This window comes from Plasmodium chabaudi (assembly GCF_900002335.3).
Source record: "Plasmodium chabaudi chabaudi strain AS genome assembly, chromosome: 7".
NCBI lineage: Eukaryota > Apicomplexa > Aconoidasida > Haemosporida > Plasmodiidae > Plasmodium > Plasmodium chabaudi.
The window spans coordinates 1,045,324-1,067,915 of NC_030107.2; the positions used below are offsets into that span (position 1 = coordinate 1,045,324).

The window sequence follows — 22,592 nt, forward strand, 5'->3', positions numbered from 1 at the left end:
TTATGATTTGGCAATTGCCTAATTTTACTCGTGATAGACAAATAAAAATTTTCTAAAAATGGTTAGTGTAGTGGGACTAGCCACTTTGACCATTTGTGTTGTCTTCATACAAATAATTATTTTGGTTATCAACAAAGTTTGCATTACCATTTTGATTGTCGACAAAGGCTGGGTTACCATTTTGACTGTCGACAAAGGCTGGGTTACCATTTTGATTGTCGACAAAGGTTGGGTTACCATTTTGATCAATGTCTGCAGGAGTAAACTGATTATAATTTTCAAACCCGAAAGAGTTTTTATTATTATTAAACTCATCTTCATATTTAGGATATATATTTTTATTTTCATCAAATAAGATATCTATAACATTAGAGTAGTTACTAAAATTTATGTCACTAGAGTTTTCATTATGATCACTATTATTTTGAGCATTGCAGTTGTCTAATATTTCTGCATGTTCACTATCTTTTTCTATTTGTGTGTTTTGTGTATGGGGTATTAAATTATTATTTTCTGAATGTTGGATGTTTGTAAAATCGTTGGTTTGTGAAATGTTTTGAATATTATTTTGTAGTAATTGCGCTTGATCTGTGTCTTCAATTTTTTTATCATTGATGTAGTTGGAATCGTTAAAATATAAAGAATAATGATTTAACTCTTCGATAATAATATCATTCCATCCTGATACTGTAACTAAAAAATTTGATAACCATTTAATTTCTAAAGACTTATTGCTTAGTATTTGACATATATGTAGGAGATGTGCTTTGTAACCACAATCTATTAAGGCTTCTAATTTTTTTTTTTTTTTTTTTTTTTTTAAATTTCTACACCTTCTTACAACATCAAAATAGCGTAAACACTTTGGAAGAAATGTAGTTAAAGCTAATATATAATATAAAACATATGAATATTCATTTTCTTTGAATATTATAGTTTGTAAAAGATCACAAACAGATATATGTAATAGATTATTCCATTTAAATTTAAAGAATATATCTATAGATATATCAAAAAAACCTTCATCAATTATTTCAGTTAATATATTTTTTGATTTTGTTTTTATTAATGTTTTTATTAATTGTATAATTTCTAAAGTTGTAAATCCTAAAATATTTTTATCTTTATTTTTTTTTATATTCTTGATATATATATTCATAATATCTTTTATATATCCTAAAAAGCAGATATCTACAAATGCTGTACTTTCTAAATACTCGATCCATTTCTCTAAACTTACTGTTGGTTCTCGTTCTTCTTTTTGAAACATATTAAATGCTGTTTGACCATTGTTTTGTAAAATATTACCATCTTGATTGTTTTGAAGAAATTCATGTCCCGTCTCTATGGTTGAGAATTCTTTTCTATTTGTTTCGTCACCCATTTCGTTGTATAAGTTAGGTGCAGCATTATTCGCGTCGGCGCAAAGAAATTCGTTTTGCACGCTCTGCACGTTTTGTAAATTTGGCTGGCTTAACGGGGACGGTTGAGCAGGCTGACAAATCGAGTTCCATGATAGAACCTCGCCTTCTTGATTTATTTTATATTCCGATTGTGATTGAGAAACTTTTTTAAGTGTAGCAATATTTTTCATATTATTTAATACGTCTTCAAATTTTATTTTTTTTAAATGTTCTATGGTATCTTCATTTGTAGAATAATCTGATGAAAAATCCGAACCAAATGAAAAACCATCACTATTACATTTATCATTTTTCATATCATTATAATTTATAATTTGATTATTATTATCTATGTTGTCATTAAAATTGGAATTATTTTCGGCTATCATATCTGCATTTATTTGTTCTGTAGATATTAAATTATTAGAATTTTCAAAATCATTTCCTAATATATTTTGATTTATATTTTCATTGTAATTATCTAAATTTGTATTACTATTCATTTCATTAGCTACAATTGGAGATGGTATATTTTTTTCTTCTTTAATTTTTTTACTAATATGATTTAATTGTATATCTTTATTTATATCATCTCGTTGTTCGATTTCAATTTTTTCAATTTCACGTTTAACTCGTTCATACTTTTCTTCACTCTCATCATCTTCATTTTGTATAGTCTCATTATTTGAAATATTAAAACTTGGATCGATGTTAGAATTTTGTAAAAATAGATTATCTTCCTCGTTTTGATATCCTTGATTTAATGCAAGATGAGTTTTAGAAGTAAATAAATTTTCATCTAAAAATTTAATTGATTTTCGTTTTTTTTTAATTTTTTTAGATCCATTTTTTTTTTGTAAAATTTCAAGCTCTTTTAGTTCTTCCTTTTTTTTCGCTTCTTCCTCTTTATTATATATATCTAAGCATTCGTAGAAGTCGATATGATTATATGATTTTGCAAGAACAGTGTAATGGAGTAAGTCTGAAATAATTGTTATAGCTGCTGAAACAGTGTATGGACATTCAGAAAAAACACACTTTATTAGATATAAAAAAGATATTTGAGAAGACAAATCAATTATAAAATAATTAAAATAATATATTTCCGTTTTTCTAACAAATAAATCTCTTATAAGACATGCTATATTATCTTCCCTATCTGAAATGATATATTGATTATCAGAAAAGTTTCCATTTAAATTGCTCAATATAAGATATATAATATTTTTATTTTCAAATATAGTTAGATAAGGAATTTTAACAAATAATAAAACTTTAAACAGTTCTGTTATATTTCTTGAATAGAAATGATATAGAAAACCTTTTAAATACAAATCTTTTTTTTTTTTTAAAAAATTTACAACTTCTTTAGAATTTTTATTATATATTGCTATTGCACAGCGACTAAAATACCCCGCCATAACTTCATTTAATTGATCCTTTTTCAAAATGAAATTCCATAAATATTTCATTAAGCTGTTATTATATACAATAGAATCTGTAATTAATTTATTTTCCGAACTAATAATTTGATGACATTTATATGGAAATTTATAATATCTATCGTAATTGTTTTTATCATCATATTCTTCAATTATATAACTTATAATTTTTTTTAAATTTTCTTCTTTAACTATATAATTAATTAATTCATAATTTTCAGATTTGATCTCTTGTAATAAGCATTCATAATTCAGTATACTATCTAAATCATTGGTCTCGATATATTTTGAAAGTTCAAAAATCGATGTCTCGCTTTTAAATTTCCAATCCATATTGCTATCTATTTTATTACTATTATAAACATTAAAATTTTTGATAACTTTATTAAAAGGTAAAATGTTTTAAAATGAAACTTATGTCTCTTTAGTTTATTGAACTTATAATTTCTTCGCAATTTTCAAGGAAGAAGTTGCAGGTTCATCGACTCGTGCACATGCATATATGTACGTACGTGTCGAACACGAAACTAAGATATGCTTGACGAGTGATTATACTAACGAACAGTTATGAAATTGTGAATGACGTATGTAACTGTTTTGTATGCATAGAAGGAGTGACTACAAATGTGTGGGCATATTGGTAAAGGAAGCGAATGAAAACTTCAAAATTTGTTTCGAAAAATATTTTCACAATTTTGTTTTACAAGGGGCGCAAACGTTTTCAGCTTAAAAATGGAAAATGTAAAATGAAAAATATATGGACGAATGAACGAATGAAATAAGTACTTTGTGTGTGCTTAGGGAGTACGAAAAAAACATTAATCAATAATATGTAGGTAAACGAAAATGGGAACATATAAGTGCAAACTCCTCTCTATATTTGAAGGACTACCGAATGTGCCAATAATACATAAGCAAATAAAATGGAAAATAAAAAATTTAATTATTCAAGCTTGCGAAAATGAATGCATAAATTGTATAAATAAATATAAAATGAAATGTAAAATGGAATGTAAAATGGAATGTAAAATGGAATGTAAAATGGAATGTAAATATTATTTATTCTAATACAAAATATATATACTTACATATGCAATAATAAAATGCTCATAAGTACAAAAAAAAAAGAATATAGACAAGCCGCATAATATAATGTTCGTAAATTCGCACTAAATATTTTTCATATTTTAAAAATTTTTTTTTTTTACTTTTATAATAAAACAGAAACGCATATAAAGATAAAAAAATATACTTACTCTTAAGATTGGAGTACTACTTTGTGAAAGAAACAAAACAAAATAAAATATATATACATATATACACGTATATATACATATATTTACTTATCAAATTTATAATAATAGAGATTTACACATAAAAGTGGGACGCACTATTATAATTATGTATTGTTGTATTTATAAGTATATATAACAAATGATAACATGATTATTTATTGTGAAAAATGGATATATTAAAATCTTGGGCAGCATAATTTGCATACTTCTCTTGGTCTATATATAAAATAAAATATGTATAGTATGTATTGGTACTAGTATGAGAGCATGTTCTACATATATACAAGCATTGAATATTTAAAATGGTAGCAAGCACAATAACATAATAGCATATGACAGCTCAGTATGTTTACATTTTCAGCATGTAGAATATTAATGAAAATGGCGAACTAGTAAAATACATCCAAAAAAAAAAAAAAAAAAAAAAAAAAAAACGGAATAATTATGATATAATAAAAAATAAATATAATAATATTAAAATAAAATATTTCCGTTTGAAATAATTTATTCTGTTATTTATTATTTGACTGTTTTTCCATTTTTTTTATAATTTGTTTGCATCATTTTATTCGGTAAAAAATGTAAACAAAATTGTAAATAATTTTCAAACAAAAATCGAAAAAAATAACGATACAAAATTTGGAAAATGTATAATAAAAATAGTACCCATAAAAAGTAAGCAAAAGGGAATATACATACTCCTTTACTTGTGCATGCTTATATTAATAATAGCAAACAAAGCAAGCAAACAAACCACCGGTGTTTATATACGTACAAATTTGTATATATGTCGCCCAGCAAATATATAATAATTATTGGCGGCCTTCAAATTTATATACAATATTATGCATACTCTATAATAATAGTATTATGAAAGAATAGGAAAAAAATATAAACACAAAGTAGTTAATAAAATTTGTAAAAATTGCAAAATAAATTATGAAAAAAAAATATTTGTGAAAAGTATTTTTAAGCCTACTAGGGAATTAAACATATTTATTAATCGAAAAAAAAACAAAATACACAAGTAAAAAATAGAATAAAAAACAGCGCAAAAAATAACGTAAAAAATAACGTAAAAAATAACGTAAAAAAATATAGATAGTTTTCCAAGCCTTTACAAATTTTTAAATAACTGTAAAATAGGAACATATAAGATAAACAAAATTTGAAACAACTTATGATATGTAGTAAATTTTTAGAAAAAAAAAAGAAGGCTCAAAATAAGTTTTATTTAAAATAACTTGATGAAGCTTTGATATATTAATTTTGTTCGAGCAAAATTGTATAGCGTTCAAAAATAGGGTAGCATACATTTTAAGTGTTACATATAGAGAATCCACGTACTTTGCTGTGCCTTAGCTCTTTCACAATGTCGGTTTACATTCAGCTCACGCATGACTTATCTGGAACTGTAACTGCAGTTACTATTGGTGATTGGATTTTAGGGATACTTAAACAAAAGAATATTCAAGAGTATGAAGTTTTTTTTAAAAAGTTTTTAAACATTTATCAAAACCAAGATAAAGAATCAGAAACTAATAATAGGTCAGAAATCTTTTCTTTATTATTATCTGCTAGTGATTGTGTTTTTGAAACTTTAGTTGAAACAAAAAAAAATAAAAAAATAAATGTAATAATAGATAATAAGGAATGTGTTAAAAGCTTTAATGAATTTTATAAAGAAGTTGAAGAATATTTTGTAATATTAATTTCGATATTACAATTAGAATTTAAAAGTGTTGAAGATTTAAATAATGCAACTAATAATTTTATAAAGGCAATAAAAAATTATAATGTTTTTCCAGAATTAAGATTAAAAATATTGCAATTATTATATAATTCTTTTAATGTTAATTTTTCATTTCGATTTCCAACTTTTATAGCTATTTTACAATTTTCATCACAAAATAATATCTTTCATGCTATCTTACCATATATAAAATCAATTGATGATTGGATTAAAGAATGGAATATAAGTAACCATGAAAAGAGACAGATATATTTAATAGTTGCTGAAGAATTAAAAAAATTAAAAAAATTTGAAGAATCCTATAAGCATTTAAAAAAACATGTATATTATTTTCAAAAAGAAGATAAAGAAATTTTAAATCATGCATCTACAATAAAAGCAAGTGTTGAATTAGTTGTTGATGCAATTAATTTAAATAATAATATCTACTTTCACGAAATTATTAATTTAGATGCAATTCAAAATTTACAATATGTAGATGAACATAAACCTATATATGAATTATTAACAATTTTTTATAAATATAATATACACGAATTTTTAGAATTTAAAAAAACACATGGAGATAGTTTCTTTACAAAATATAATATAGATCTTGAAAGTTCAGAAAATAAAATATATTTGTTATCCATAATTTCTTTATTTAAAGATAATAAAGTTCAAAATATTCAATATATATCAGAACAGTTAAATATTAGTATGTTAAAAGTTGAGCAAATATTAGTTTCAGCAATAGGTAGTGATATTATTGATGCAAAGATAGATCAAATAAATAAGACTGTACATATGAAAACAACGATTTTACGACACTTTGATGAACAACAATGGGAACACCTTAACACTCAAATTGCAAAATATATCAAGAACGTACAAAAGGTTATTGACATTACAACTCACCGTAAATCTACTTCCAAGGCATAAGAACCATAACCTTTGTATATTTTGTAAACAATATTAATCTGGAAAAAAATGCAAACTCAATGCATTGAAATGTATATAGCGGACCATATAACTTCGTACCTTTTTATTACTTAACATTTTATTATTTTTTGCAAATTCATTTTTTTTAATATTTTTATAATTTTGAAAAGTTAAACATTACATAAAATTGCATGTGCATATAAAAAATATGTTACTACATAGGCATATAAAAAGATATGCTTATTACGTGTCCATTTTTTCATCTTATTTTTTTTCCAACAAAAATAGTATTACAACTTTGTTGTGCATATACATAAATATGCTCAACACATTTTGAGATAACCTATACCCTTATATATTTTAACCTTATCTGATTTAGTAAAAGGCGTAATATGTGACTTTATTTTACGCAGCTAAGCGCTTCGATTATTTTTTCTATTTTAGTCATTTCAATTTTTATCAGCAAAGTTTTATTTAGCAATTTTTTATGAACAATGCATGTAAAAATGGAAGCAAAACATGTATGCACAAATTTTCATAAGCGTTTTAATTTTCTCTTTAAAAAAATTGCAATGTAGTCAAATTCACGGAGTCATATATAAAAAAAAATACACATTCCAATATAGAGATATCAAACTATTTAATAGGCTTCGATCTTGACGTTTTTAAAGGAGTTTAAATTTTTGTTTCTTTGAGCAGTTGGGTCGTTAAAATAGGTCGATTTAAAATTATATTTCCTGTTGTTAAAATGTTTGTCCACTTTAAAATTTTTGCTCGTTTTATTATATGCGTGGCTTCCATTCGTATAGTTTGAAGTTTTTATATAAGCATAATATTCATTGTTATGTAACTTCCTTGGCTTAACATTGCCTATGTTTAAAGTATCATATTTTAATCTTAATTTATTTTGATCTAAACTTGAAGTGACATTATATTTTTTGTTAAGATAGGTTTTATTTTTTTTAGAAGCATTTAAACTATTTTCATTATTTGTTATTCCCATCAATGTGCTTGCATTTTCATTTGGTATAGAACTTTTTAAATTTTTCCCATATTTTTTTGTTTTTAATTTATTTGAATTTGATATTTCCGATTTTGTATTACTATTACTACTTGTTTTTGTTACATTTATTACTTTGCTGTTACTTTTTTCGGTAGATGCTTTTGAGAATATCGAATTATTAAATCCAATTAGTGAGGGTGTAGAATAATATGCTTCGGAACTTTGTTGGCTAGTCATTGGGAATTCAATTGAATTATTTCCGATAAAATATCCATTTATATTATCTAAGCTACTTACACAGTTTGATGGAAATCCATCACTCCCATTGTATATATCGGTTGCTATGCTACTACCATCGGCTGAAAATATAGAAGGTATTGGTATTTGTTCCGGTTTGGGTGATCTCATATATAGTGGTATAACAAATAAAGATTCATCATCTTCTTTTTTTGCTTTGTTAAACGATTCATGTTTTAAACTTAATGTTTTGCATAGTTCCTCTTTTGGTATATTAGTTAATAATTGAGAATTCATAGCATACGATGGATATTTAGCCGATGACATTTTTGAATAAGCATTTCCCATCATTCCATTTATTTTATTAATATTTTCAATAATTCCAATATCCATTGTTTTCTCTTCCTTAATGGGTAAATCATCTGCCAATTGGAATGTAACTCTTTTTTCCATAACACCCGTTCCATCTGTCTGTCCTTCTAAAGTAGTATTATTATTTATTGGAGTTTGCCCACTTAAATCGCTTTTCTTTTTAGCATCCATTGAATCTTTACTATTTTTTGTTTCGACAACATTTGTAGTTGCTATTTTTGTATTATGTAATTTATTTTTTTTATTTTTTTTCATAGCCAACTCTTTTTCTTTATTCATTATCTCAGCATTCAATGATGCAATTTGTTGTGCATTAGTTTGATTATCATCATCTGTTTCCTTAACATTTTGTAAAAGTAGATTAAATAATTCTTGAGTTGATGTAAAATTAAAAATGTCCTTGTCATTTATTTTTGATAAATTTTTGCTATTAGCTAAATTTTTTTTGCATTTTTTTTCTTTTTTCTTTTCGTCCGTTCCTTCAGTATTATTATTGTCATCATTTCTTTCGATCTCACCAATTTTAGTATTTAAATTTGTTTTTCCTAATAATTTTAATGATTTAGGTTCAATGCCATCTTGTACATTTTCTGCGGGTCTCTTAAGTATTTTTACGACATTCATTTTTTTATTTGCATCTTTTGTTTCTTCAATATTTTCTTCAATTTTATTTCCTTCGCTCTTTCCAATTTTGGCTTTTCTCATCGAATTGTTATTATTAGATGTATTGCATTGCAAATTAGTATCAATGACGTTGTTTACCTTTTTAGGTTCATTCACATCTCTATCGTTTGTTTCAGCTGTCATTTCATAATTTTGGGTTTTTTGATAGTTTGGTAATTTATAATAATTATAATTTCGGTACCTATTATATCCATAGGAATTTCCCCGCCTTCTGTTAAAAGTGTCTTTATTATAATTCGTCCCTAAGGACAACTTTTTTGATTTCTTATATGTGTCTATTGCCATTTTGATTATATGTTTGTTTTTATTTTTTTTGTATTTTTTTTTTGTTAATTTATTTTGTTCTATACATTTATTGAAATATATAGAATTATACTAAAGGTAAAATTCCGTTCTTCTATTTATTTTATTTGTTTTTTTTACAAAAAAAAATAAATATTTGTAAATATATATATATACGTAATACATATAAAATATATTTAGTATTTACATATGTATATATAATTTGCTATGAATATATGCAAAAATAAATACATGCATATATACATAAGCCGGAAAATTGTATTTGTATGTATACATATATGTCTATACAAACAGTACATATATTTTCGTATACATATGAACAATAAAAAATAGTAAGTAAATAAATAATTATAATATAAAAAATATAAAACGATAGTAAATATTGCAAACACGGCTTCAAATTTGACTTTAAAAAATATATATTATATATATACTTTTTGATCATATGCAATCTTCAAAATAATTTAATTATTAAAATTTAATTAAAAACAAAAAGAATAAACAACAACAAAAAAAATTATATATATAATATAAACATATAATTTTATTTACAAAAATATACATATATATTTTGCTAAAGATATCGATATATATGTATTTTCCATAAATTTAATTTATAATATGTACACATAATTTTATAGGTATTGTTTATTTTTGATTTACTTAAACAACGTAACTTTCTATTTTGGTACGATATTTTAACGTAAAAAAATAAATAAAAATATCGCCCGTAGTTAATATTCTGGTATGTTGTTTTTCTTCTAATGCTAATAATTAAATGTATTCTTCGTAAAGTAAATAAAATAAATAAAGTAAAGTAAGTAAATAAATAAATAAATAAATAAAGTAAAGCGAAAATTAATATTACAACTATTATTTATATATAATTCTCATGAAATAAATATGAGGTTCGCGATAAAAATAACGTTCATTGCATAAAAATTAAAAAAATTGGTATTATTATAAAAAAATAGTATAAGACACATACATATAATATATATACATATGTAGGTAACATATATGCATGCACAACTATTGTATGCTGGTAGCAATTTCCTTTTTAAAAATAAAACATTTACAAAGGAATACTTGCTTAGTGAATGATTCACAAAAAAATAAAATGCACGTCACGTTCTATGTATTCTTTCTTTAGTAAATAGCATATACTTCTAAGCAATGTATGTAAAGCATGAATATGGTTGTACATCCAATTTATTATAATCTATTTTCGCAATATCTATGAGTATGTAAAAATCGTAATGTATATATACATGTAGATATATACACAATAAAAATGTAAAATATATTTTCTTATATGGTTATAATATAGAAACAAATGATTATTGGTTTTCTTTGCTTATATATTGAATATATATATATGCATATGTATTATTATATAGTACGTATTAATTAGGCATGTAATTATATATAAATAACGTATATCTATGTGTATCCATATTTATATTACTAATCTAATAGTTTTGCTCATATTGTGTTATAAAGATCCTAAATCGCAAATACTATAAATTATTCATTATTATATGATTTAAAGTAAATAATTATCTCATCAAAAATTTCGCAAGAATTCATGTGTGCAGTATATATATATGTATATGCATGTCTAAGAATGAATGTAGGTATATACTATTATATATATATATTTTTTTTAAGGTTATTTCTTCATGATTGCATATAAAAATGTAAGAAAGATATTATGTTTTATTACAAAGGTAACACACAATAAAAACGTTAAAGTAAATAACACATTATTTAGCTTTTAATAATATAAATGTATTTTTTTTTTTTTTGTTTTTTATTATTTTTTATTTCCTTCATAGCTTATTTGAATAAGACTCATAAATGAATATATAATATATCCATCAATAATCCATGACAAATAACTAATATAAGGGCACTAACACACTCTCATTTTTTTTTCTCTCTTTTCATCCATTTTATAATATCATTGTACATGTATTATAGAATACTTTTATTTTATGCATAAATTTATATTAAAGAAGCATTTTATTATAAACATAAAATATGAATCACAAAAATTTTTATCATATTTAAAAACGAATTGCTTTCATATTTCGTCAATTAATAATATATAAAATTAACACATGTATATATGGACTTTTATGCATATATACAATAGTAAGTTTATATATGTAATGAATATGCACTCATGTAGTTATGTGTACTTTATATTGTGGATTTTGCAAAACGCTCATTTAATAGTACGTGGTTTGTATGTGCATATATATAGTAAAACAATTTTCGCTTTTCATAAAAAGTACTATATACTATTCGTTACAATAAAAGGTATTATAATATCATGTAAAATATATTACATATATTAAGAATGCGTAAATAAAAAAGCATGTACAATATAAATAAAATATACTGATCTTAAGATTATTAATGCGCTATAAGCTATCTTTAAAACACTGTTTTATAAACGAAAAATGAAAACAAATGTTATTAGTTTTTATGTGTTATTAAAATGCATTGAAATATAAAACAAATAAATAAAAATTATATGTATTTGCTATAAAAGAAAATAAGTTCTTTGTTTATAAATATATTAGGCAAATACAATATGTAAATAAATGTAAAATATATATGAACATGAATATATATATGTAAATGTTAGTAAATAAATGTACTATACACACACTTTCAAAAACATAATATGATAGTGAACTCGCTTTCGTAACATAAATTTTCTTAACGTTAATATGAAAACGTCACAAAATAAAAAAAATATGCCAAAATATAATATATTTGCTAATAATTATATGACATGTACATATTTTTTTTTTTATCTTTGGTCGCTTTTATATTAACAAGTAAGCATTAAATAAGACTCACTAATTGTGTATATGAATTAAAAATAAAATACTATAGCATGCAATTATATATAAATATATAGCATATTAATAAGAATATGCATATACATTTATGTATATTTTGAGTATGGAATATAAATATACAATTATATATGTCACACATATATCAGTCATATAGTATAATATAACTGTGGCTGTATGAATATATATGCGAACATAAAAATATAAAAAAGTTAATTATATGAACGATATTACATATATTATACAGTGAGTTAATGTAGAAAGAAAAAAAAGCAATAGCTGTTGTAATAATTATTGTAATTATAACTGTAAATATATACATATATACATATATTATAACAACAATAACAACGTAAAATATGATAGTAAATATTTAATATAAAAACAATTGGCAGAGAGCAGTAAATATATTCTTCCTATATATATAACCAACCCTCTGTCAGACGATAAAAAATATATACAATTAAATGAAAATAGTTAAAAAAGGTAATTTGATATAGTATAATGAAATACAGGTTATTAATATATATGTAAAGAAATAATATAATGCAATTAAAAAAAAAGAAAAAATTATTGATATAAATTTTTGTTCAAATTTTTTGTTTTCTTTTTTTATAAATTATACAATATTAAATATGTTTTATGTAACATTCATGAATTTTGTTATATAAATATATTATTACTTATTCGCAAATTTAATGACAAATTCAACTTAAAAAATATATTTAAAAAAATTAATAAAAAATACATTTCTTAGCAAAAAATAAAAAAATATATAATATATATAATTTCATTTGATAAATAGTTATATAATATTTATTTTTTTTTTTTTTTTAATCAACCCTTATAAAAATATATAATGTTGCTCTGAAAAAAAAAAATGCAATAATTTTTTTTTAAGGTAACAAAAGAAAAAAAATATGAGCATTAAAAATATGTACATATAATTCAAATAATTATAATTTACTCGTAATTTGATTATAATATATTTTATTAAATATTACATATATAATTATATTATATATATTTATATACTATTAATTATTGACTATACAATATTGCATTTATTGATTTTATTTATTGTATATATATAAAATAATTAAAAAAAAAATTATATATATTTACGGCATAAATAAATAAAAAAATGTACATGATATATTAATTGGGCGTAATATATATACCATTTAAAGGGCATTTCAGATATTCATTTTATACTCATTATATTACATATCATAAGGATGAGAAATATAAATATATGTCATTTATAATGAAATAATAATAAATGGAGGGAATAACTATTTATAATAAGCCTTAAGGATTATCAAATAATATATTTTATAGTGGTTTTATTCATGTTTAAAAATTAATTCGAAATGGTATATTATATATAAAGAGAATTTTTAAACATTTCATTAGCTATCCTTATATAATAATGCATTAAATAAATGGTTGAAAATTATATTTTTCTGGCTATTATGTTATTGTTCTTGTATGTACATAATGTTTTATAAAATTGTAAGCTTAAAAAAGTTTAACTAAAGTTACATTGGGATGTAAGATGAAGGTAGCAAGTGTATGCAAATGGGCCACGTATATGCCTAAAAAAACTTTTAATACAGATATAGTATACTACTTATGAATCGATATGATCTGCTTTATATTGAGCAAAACTAGATATGCTGATATCTATCAACATTTTGGTATATTTATATAAGAATATTAAAGAAGGTTGCACCCTTTTTTAATGCATGTTCTTATTTCATATTGCTCTTGCTTACATTTTGGGGGGTGAAAAAAATTATTTGTATATGTATATATTTTTAATATACATATATGGATGCTATGTTGTATTTTCTGATAAGCCCGCTTTGCAGACAATATATTTACTACGAATTATTTAATTTTCGAAATTGTCCTTATGTATATTAAAATAAGAATATTCGTTCAGGTCCTTTTTTAATCCTCCTACAGCTATATAAAATATGGATGTAGAAAGATTGTAAAAAAAATGCTTTATAATAATTTTTTTGTATTTTTAGTTATCTTTATGCACCATCATAAAAAATAAGATAATAAATAATAATGGAATTGTATGTCCCCCAAAATATATGTAATAATATTTTTTGTTGAATTTATAAAAAAAAGGGTTTATATATTTGTATTTAATGATAAAGGGAAATTTAAAAATCCGTTTTGTTTATTAAAATATAGACATATATATATTGTCGTTATATAAAGGAGAGGTATATTTGCAAAATAATATGTGTTATATAATGTAAGGAAAATTTTTTCTTCCTATTTTTAGAACAGGTTGAATATTTCAAAAATTTATAAAAAATAATTACACCTATTTCGGTACATTATTAAACAGTTTTTTTCTTATTACAATTTATAATAATACAAAAGTAGAATATATTTTTTTTGTAAGTACCAAAAATGTATTTGAAATATAAGAATAATAAAATAAATATATATAAATAGATTTAGTGTGGTTTATTAGTTGTTTGAAATATGTATTGAAAAATGAGTTCCACAATTATTGAGAGTAAAGAGAATTTATTAAAAGGTATTGGAGAAAAAGAAAATTTAAGATCCTTTTTAGAGGTAAGCAATTCTTTTTAAATAATATATGACACATTTTTCATATAAAAAATAATTTAATATTAATATTTTTCTATGATTGGAAATATACGAAATATTTTTATATAAAATGCAGATGATAATGAATGAAAGTAAGTACACAAATTTTAAAGTCACAGTAAAAGACAATAGAGAGTTTTTTGGTTCTTTAAAATATTTAGATAAAAATTATTTATTCCTTATGAGTTGTGAGGAGCACTATAAAGGTTCACCTACACATGGTATGCATATGTGTGTATATATTTGTATAGGAAATTTAGTAGTTGTATTTCCCCCGTTTAATTAGTCCAGCATAATTAAATGGCATAAGCCTATATATTATTATACAATTTTTGAATTTTTTTTCTTTTGAAGGTAGCCAAGATTATAAAAGAGACTGCAGTGATGCTTTAATTCCGTTGAGTTTAATAAAATCAATTGAAATCGAAAAAAGTTTTTTTAATAACTGTTATGAAGAATTTACAAAAAATATAACATAATATATTTTATATATACAAAATGCATATATTTTTTAAGACACAAAAAAGTATTATATATTTATGTACATTCTTTATTTGTAATATTAAAAAAAATTTTAAAAACTTTAATTTGAAAAGTTTAAGATTCTTCATCATTTAAAATTTCTTCTTTCATAATCTGAAATTATAAGAAAAAAAAATGTATAGCCATTTTTGAATATATTAAATGGGTATAAATATGAATGCATATGTTTATAATTCATAGTAAAAAAAAATACCTCTTGTAGTTGGATATACATTTCGTAATAATCATCGCCCTTAAGCATGTCTTTGACAAAGTAGCATGTTACTCGTATTCGAACCTGTGAATGCAAAAGAAATGGTATGTGTTATGCATGTTTTTTGTCGAGTCGGTTATCTATTGAGTATAGACAAAAGTGCATATTGTGCATGCTGGAAGTTTTGGGAATAATTAATTGGATTGTGATAAAAAAAAAATCTTACTTGTTCTAAAGCTCCTTTGATCACTCCACAAAATAAATTACAATAATTTAAAGAGGATAGTGATTTTGGTAACTCAACAAAATCGCATAAAGGATTTTCGTGAAAAACGATTGAATATATATTTGACTCTTTATTTACACAAGTAACGGTCCCGGTTATTCCTAGGAACATTTTAAATGCTACCTATAAGTGGGAAGAATAAGCATGTGCATGTATGTATATAGCATACTTATTAATTTAGGCGAAGGTTAGTAGCATTTTTTAGTTAGATTACCTTTGCTATAACTTCCATTGTTTCTTCGAAATCTTCACAAAAAGAGATCTCGGATTTTGCAAGAAATTCTTCGATCAATCGTACCCCGATATTATGGCCCCTAAAAAGTAAGCATTTCAGCATGCATATTAATTACATGGATAGGGTGTGGAAATTGGCATATATTAACATTTTCTCATGATTTTCTTGCTTACATTTTACTTAATTGGTCATTAACTTCATCGACAATCTCAAAGTCCTTCAGCAACTGACTCACCAAAGCTCCATATGTGAGGGACAGCAACTCGGAGTTCTATAATGTGCAGCAACATGCATAATAATATGAATGTATTATTTTTTGAAAAATGTTACAGATTTAGAAGAGTAAACAATAAATGGTTTTACTAGGCAGTATTATGATATAGTAAACATAAATAGGAGTATGTATAAAATGGAAAAAAAAAAATTATTTATTTTATGTATTAACCACTTTCTCTAATTTTGCAAATATAGCATCCCCTTGTTTTTCATATTTATCTTTCATCATTTTTGAGTCTTAAAATAATATTAACAACTAGCTATTAATGATAAAATAAAAATGTAAATTATTTCCCTTTCTAAAGGTATCCCTTTTGAAGTATCAATGAAAATCAATATTTTATTTATTATCGTTTTTTTTGAAAAAAATATGTTTGCAAAAATATGCGCCTTATTGTAAATCTATAGCCCACGTCGATATTATAAAAAAAAAAAAAAAAAAAAAAAAAAATTTTCAACTATTTACCCATTTGAAGTGTGATATTATTTAGAACTCCCAAACAAATGTAGGTAGCGAATTATAAAATATAGATTTATATATGACCCTATATTTGTTTCGTAGTTTTTTTCGCAATTTCCGTCGTTCACCATTTTGTATAAGATAATAACCCAAATGGAATAAAAAGTAAATGAGAAACACCGGAAAGGTGACAAGTAAATTTGTAGAAAAAACAAGTGGGTTTTCACAATTACCCATTTTTAATTTGTTTTCCAAATATAGTACGAATAAATGTAGGCAATTAAACATTCGATAAATTATATATTTTATATTAAACTGTTTAATTGCCTACATTTATTTGTAACAATGTTTTATCAGTCAGTTGAAACAATAAGATGTGTATGGAATGGTTTAAAGGGATGGTAATAATTTTTAAAGTTGGTGAAATGTTAGTTTTCCTCATTTAACCCTTGGTGGAGTCTTTTCTTTTTTGTTTTTTTTTCCATTTTGAGAAATTAGGAAAATAAAAAATGGAAAATTTGTGTAAATTATAAGTTCTCCTTATTTTTTTATGAAATATATTTAAAAAATGTGAATAATAATAAAAAAAAATATATTTATAATTAATTTAAAGGTGTAAAAATTTTTAACTCCTAAAAAGAATTAGTTTTTTTTCGTTGGGTTTTTTTGGTGTTCTATTTTGTTGTAGAAAATTGGTATATATATAATTTTTTTTAATTTATAAAAATGATTATATTGTATATATTTATGTTTATATTTTTTTTTATTTTTTAAATATAGAGATTTGTTTATTTGCTAGTCTATGTTGTATATGGGGTTTGTAAAAAATTGTTGTTGGCAAATCGGCAATATATACATGTGTGTGTATAATATAGACCAAATTTATAAGCGTAACAAAAAAAAAAATCACTAATGGTTTTATTAAATAATTTAAGAAAATTATTATAAAAAAAATGAGTATATGTAATTTGTAAATTTTGTAAAAAAAAAATCAAAAACAACTTCCTTTTGTGTAAACAGAAGGATAATTAAGTATAGGGAAAACCAATTAAAAAGGAATTTTTTTTTCTTTTTATTTGTCTACTATTTATGAGAAAATATATATTATATACATATTATATATATACATATATATATATACATATACATATACACATTTGTTGTATGTATGTGTAAGTATATACAAACTTCGAATTTGGTTGGTAGCATAAAATGGAGTTAGGGGAAGATGGAAATGCTTGATGAAGAAAAGACGAAATTAATAAATTTGAAAAAAAATCAAAATGAGAGTATAAAAAAAAATAATGAAGAAACAAAAAGAAATTTTTTAAGTATGGAAAATGAGGAAGGCAAAAAGGAGAGTACTATAATAAAAAGATATTCCAAATATAGTTTATTAGACGAATTAAATAATTTAATTATAAAAAAAAAACAATCTTTTAATAAAAGAAAGACTTGGGATAGTTTATCAAATATATCAAAATATTCATCAGATTATAACAATAATATTGAAAAAAAAAAAATATTAATTAGCTTAGGTAATAATAGTTTTGGGCAATTGGGGTTTGAAAAAAATAAAAAAGTTGGCTGTATAGACATTTCTTCTATACCTATAAATAAAAAGAAATTAAAGAATGCTAAAAATAATAAAAGACAAGAAAACTGTAAAAAAAAATATATAAAATTTAATAATATATTAAACGAAATAAAAAAGAGAAATCGAGATTCTGTGCAAACATATGATATAAATAAGTCTCTTTGGTGTGACAATTTACACAAGCCAGTATTAACAAGGCATTCTAGCCATTTGTCATTTTTCACGCTAAAAAAAAATTGTGAAAAAAAATATGAACAAAATTGTGAAAAAAATTATGAACAAAATAGAATAAATAGTGACATATATAGAAATATATTTACACACTTTAAAGATGGTGATGTAAACAGTGAGATAATTTATAACAAAATAAATGATAGTTGTGTCGAGCAAAATAGAAAACGAAGCAGTACTGTTCCAATTGATAGGAATTATGCTAAAAATAAAAAAGACAACAGTAATTTTTTTTTATATGATAGCGAAATAAATTATAAAAAAAAAAAGCTAGCTGAGTATGATGATTTTTTATTAATAAATGAAAATGTGGAGGAAAATACAAGAGGAAGTTATAACAATTATGATAGTAAAAAAATGCGAGTAAAAAAAGAAAAAGAATATTTTGATCCACAAGATATACAATGTGGAAAATATCATTCAGGAATAGTAAGTAAACAAGGATTTGTATGTTTATGGGGTTTAAATAATTATGGGCAATTAGGTGTTAATCCTAAAAAATCTGTCTACACACAATATAAGAAAGTAGGAGAAAAAGGTAAAGTACAAAATGATTGGAATGAGGATAAGCTTGCTAAAGATGACAATAATAATAAATTAGATAAAAATAAAAGTATTTTTTCTATATTTAATAAAAAAGAAAAAAGTAATTTATGGCCATATATATATAAACTAATACCATTGAAATATTTTGGATATAAACATAAGGTAAAAAAAATAAGTTTAGGTTCATATCATACAATGATTTTAACATATGATGGATATGTTTTCACATTTGGTTGTAACAAAAAAGGACAATTAGGATTACCAAATGATTATGATAAAAAAATAGAATATACAAGCAAGCCATTTATGATCCCTTTAAAGGATAAACGTTTTAAATTAAAAAAAAATGATAAAAATTTTGGAATTATTTCAAGAAATGATAATTATAAATATCCAAAAATTTCTCATCCTATAATTTATATAGAATGTGGACCATACACTAATGCAATCATTGATGCAGATAAAAAATTGTGGATGTGGGGGTGGAATAAATATGGGCAAATAGATTGTTCATATATAAATAAGAGGACGAACAAAAAAGGAAAAAATAAAATGATGAGCAAGTTAAGATATAAAAGTTGTGCTAATGCTGGGACAAATTTGTTAAATTTGAAAGTGCAAAAGAAAAGTGGTTATAAAGGTGAAAATAGGTATGGATCCCAAAAAAAAAAAAAAAAAAAAAAAGCTAGAAAAAATGAAGAAGGATACAAAGGTAATAGCAATATGTGTGTAAATATTCCAAGAAAAATAAAAATTAAAAAAAAAAATATAATTCAGGTAAGTTTAGGGAAATACCATAGTTTGTGTTTGACAGAGGAAAGGTCAGTTTATGTATGGGGGTACTTATTTGGAAAAGATAAAAAAAAGACAAGCAAAAAAAAGAATTTCAAAAAATCTGGGGTTATCGGAAGAATGAAAATAAAAATATGCTGCTTTGAAAAGAAAGATAATCAAGATTATCATAAGAATATTATAAAAATAACAAAGATAAAATGTTTAAGTAATTTATATATAACTAATATTATATCATCAAGTACCCATACTGTTTTTATTGCCCCTGTAAATTTTTTAAACATAAATGGAGTTAATAATAATTTCTTATATACAAATAAAAATGCTGGTGATAAATATAGACAGAATATACTTTTAAAAAATATGAATGAAAATTCAAAAGAAAATATTTTGAAATATTTTTCAGATTATATATTAACACGAGGAGGTGATAATATTTATTATGTAAAATATACTGATTTATATTATTTGTTAAATTTAAATGAAAATAAAACAGGTATATGTCCTGATACAGATTTAGGAAATATGTACTACATAAATAATCAATTTTATTTAAGTAGTCCAGCAGCTATTGCACGAGGATACTACACAGATAACATAAATTACAACAATAATACCATTTTAAGAAATGATGAATTATTCAAAGAAATGCGATTAGCTGAAAAAGGAATTGATATTGAACAGGTTGGTAATGCTAAGGAAATTTTAAAAGTTAATACCAATAGTTATCATATAAATAAGACAAATAAATTTTTTGAAAAAATAATGAAGCCTTTATATATTTATAATGAAAATAATATAGGAGAAATAAATAATATACAAATATTTCGTGTTGGAGTTGGAAAAAATTTTTGCCTTTTTATAACATCCTCATCGATTAATAAAATGATGAAAGATAAGAAGGTTGATGAGAGTGGTAGTAGTATTAATGGGTATCAAGAGTGGAGGAATAGTGTCTCTACATTTGATATCCTTCGAAATAATATTCCTGAGAATAATTTATTTTGTATTGGTAATGCAGAATATGGGCAGATAATATTACCTAGCCATTGCAAACAAAGTAATGTGCCTGTACATGTTCATAAAAATAAGTTGCTAAACAAAATAACAATAAAAAATGATAATGAAAAATATCATAAATTTTTGAAAATAAAAAGTAAAAGAACGAAATATTCTGATAAAGTTAATTATAATTATAGTTACAAGTTATCTAATTTAGAAAAATATTATGAATCCATTCAAACAAAAACAAGAACATTTAGTATTGGTGAAAGTAGAAGTAGGAACAGTTGGACGACTGATAATGGGGAAGCTTGTAGAAGACAATCACAGCATTTATTAAGCATTACCACACCATATTTAGATAGAGACTTTTCAACACATGAAAAATCAGTTAGTTCACAAATTAGTAATAAAAAATTAAATTTATTTTCTAATTATTCTTTGGAACCTGATTTATTTAAGGATGAGGATAACAGAATGGGAAGTATAAGAAAGTTGCAACGAAACACTTGTTTATTTAATTTGACAAATGTGAATAAGTTGAAAATGTTGAAAAAGCTGAAAAAGCTGAAAAATAATTATATGGAGAGTGATAACCTTAATTTAGATTCAATAAGAAGTAAAAATTATCTAAATAAATCTCAATCTGTATTTGAAAATGTGTTGAACTATAACTACGATTTAAAATGCAAAAGTGATGATGAACCTTTTCGAGGCTACATATCTGGTTCAGAAAATATGCGTAAGCAAATAAATGAAATATATGATGATAAAAATTCATATGGTACTACAAATAAAAGTATAAATGATGATATAATTGAAGAATCAAGTAAATTTAAAGAATGTGATTGGAGTTGTAGGTCTAACCAATTTGGATCGTTCTACAATAAGTTATATGCAGAAAATGATATAAATGAGAAAAGGAGTGAAATATTTTCGCTAGCACCTGAATATTATAATGATGAGCATGATCATTCATTTTCTATTTATACATGTGATGAAAAACAAGATCAGATAAAAAATAAACGAAAATTTTCTTTGAGAAGTAAAAAAGAAAATTTTCGAAATTTAATATTAAGATATATTGATAATATAAATGATAATATTTTAAAAAAAAAAAATTATGATAAATTAAATAATAATAGAAATATAAAAAGACATTTTAAAATTTTTAAAAAAAGAAATTCATGTTTATGGAACTATTTTACATATTATAAAAAAAAAAAAATAAATAAATATAATTCAGAACAGATTGTGAATATTAATTTATTAGACGTTGCCTGTGGGGATTATCATTCACTTGTTTTGGTCGAAGTTGATGTATTGTCATAACAAATAAGGATTCAAATGGCTTCATAAGTTAACCAGATTTGTAGCCCCATCTGACCAGCCGTTGTAACTGTAGTTGTAGTGTAGGAGATTTGTAAAAATGGAAAAAATAATGACAAAAAGGCGAAGAAAAAGCGAAGAAAAAATGGAGGTATATACTTGTAAAAATAAGTATA

At 23.1% G+C, this 22,592-nt stretch overlaps 6 protein-coding genes across 6 annotated transcripts; 3 read left to right on the forward strand and 3 right to left on the reverse strand.

Moving 5' to 3' along the window:
* Positions 1-76: 76 nt before the first annotated feature.
* On the reverse strand, positions 77-3,178 carry PCHAS_0729200 (protein SOC1, putative; the record flags this gene model as incomplete). Its single annotated transcript, XM_737430.2, has 1 exon — positions 77-3,178. The coding sequence occupies one exon, from the start codon at positions 3,176-3,178 to the stop codon at positions 77-79; it is 3,102 nt and encodes a 1,033-aa protein (XP_742523.2).
* A 2,334-nt stretch (positions 3,179-5,512) lies between these two features.
* On the forward strand, positions 5,513-6,814 carry PCHAS_0729300 (eukaryotic translation initiation factor 3 subunit M, putative; the record flags this gene model as incomplete). The annotated part of the gene is made up of 1 exon (XM_738938.1): positions 5,513-6,814. One exon carries the CDS (start codon positions 5,513-5,515, stop codon positions 6,812-6,814), a length of 1,302 nt encoding a protein of 433 aa, XP_744031.1.
* Positions 6,815-7,454: 640 nt separating this feature from the next.
* Positions 7,455-9,395, reverse strand: PCHAS_0729400 (conserved Plasmodium protein, unknown function; the record flags this gene model as incomplete). Its single annotated transcript, XM_733345.2, has 1 exon — positions 7,455-9,395. The coding sequence occupies one exon, from the start codon at positions 9,393-9,395 to the stop codon at positions 7,455-7,457; it is 1,941 nt and encodes a 646-aa protein (XP_738438.2).
* A 5,414-nt stretch (positions 9,396-14,809) lies between these two features.
* Positions 14,810-15,405, forward strand: PCHAS_0729500 (conserved Plasmodium protein, unknown function; the record flags this gene model as incomplete). The annotated part of the gene is made up of 3 exons (XM_016797755.1): positions 14,810-14,890; positions 15,003-15,147; positions 15,281-15,405. 3 exons carry the CDS (start codon positions 14,810-14,812, stop codon positions 15,403-15,405), a joined length of 351 nt encoding a protein of 116 aa, XP_016653680.1.
* A 118-nt stretch (positions 15,406-15,523) lies between these two features.
* PCHAS_0729600 (trafficking protein particle complex subunit 3, putative) lies at positions 15,524-16,688 on the reverse strand (the record flags this gene model as incomplete). The annotated part of the gene is made up of 6 exons (XM_739151.1): positions 15,524-15,562; positions 15,663-15,746; positions 15,889-16,071; positions 16,163-16,262; positions 16,357-16,454; positions 16,629-16,688. The coding sequence occupies 6 exons, from the start codon at positions 16,686-16,688 to the stop codon at positions 15,524-15,526; spliced, it is 564 nt and encodes a 187-aa protein (XP_744244.1).
* A 1,459-nt stretch (positions 16,689-18,147) lies between these two features.
* PCHAS_0729700 (regulator of chromosome condensation, putative) lies at positions 18,148-22,419 on the forward strand (the record flags this gene model as incomplete). Its single annotated transcript, XM_729964.2, has 1 exon — positions 18,148-22,419. The coding sequence occupies one exon, from the start codon at positions 18,148-18,150 to the stop codon at positions 22,417-22,419; it is 4,272 nt and encodes a 1,423-aa protein (XP_735057.2).
* Between the last annotated feature and the right edge of the window lie 173 nt (positions 22,420-22,592).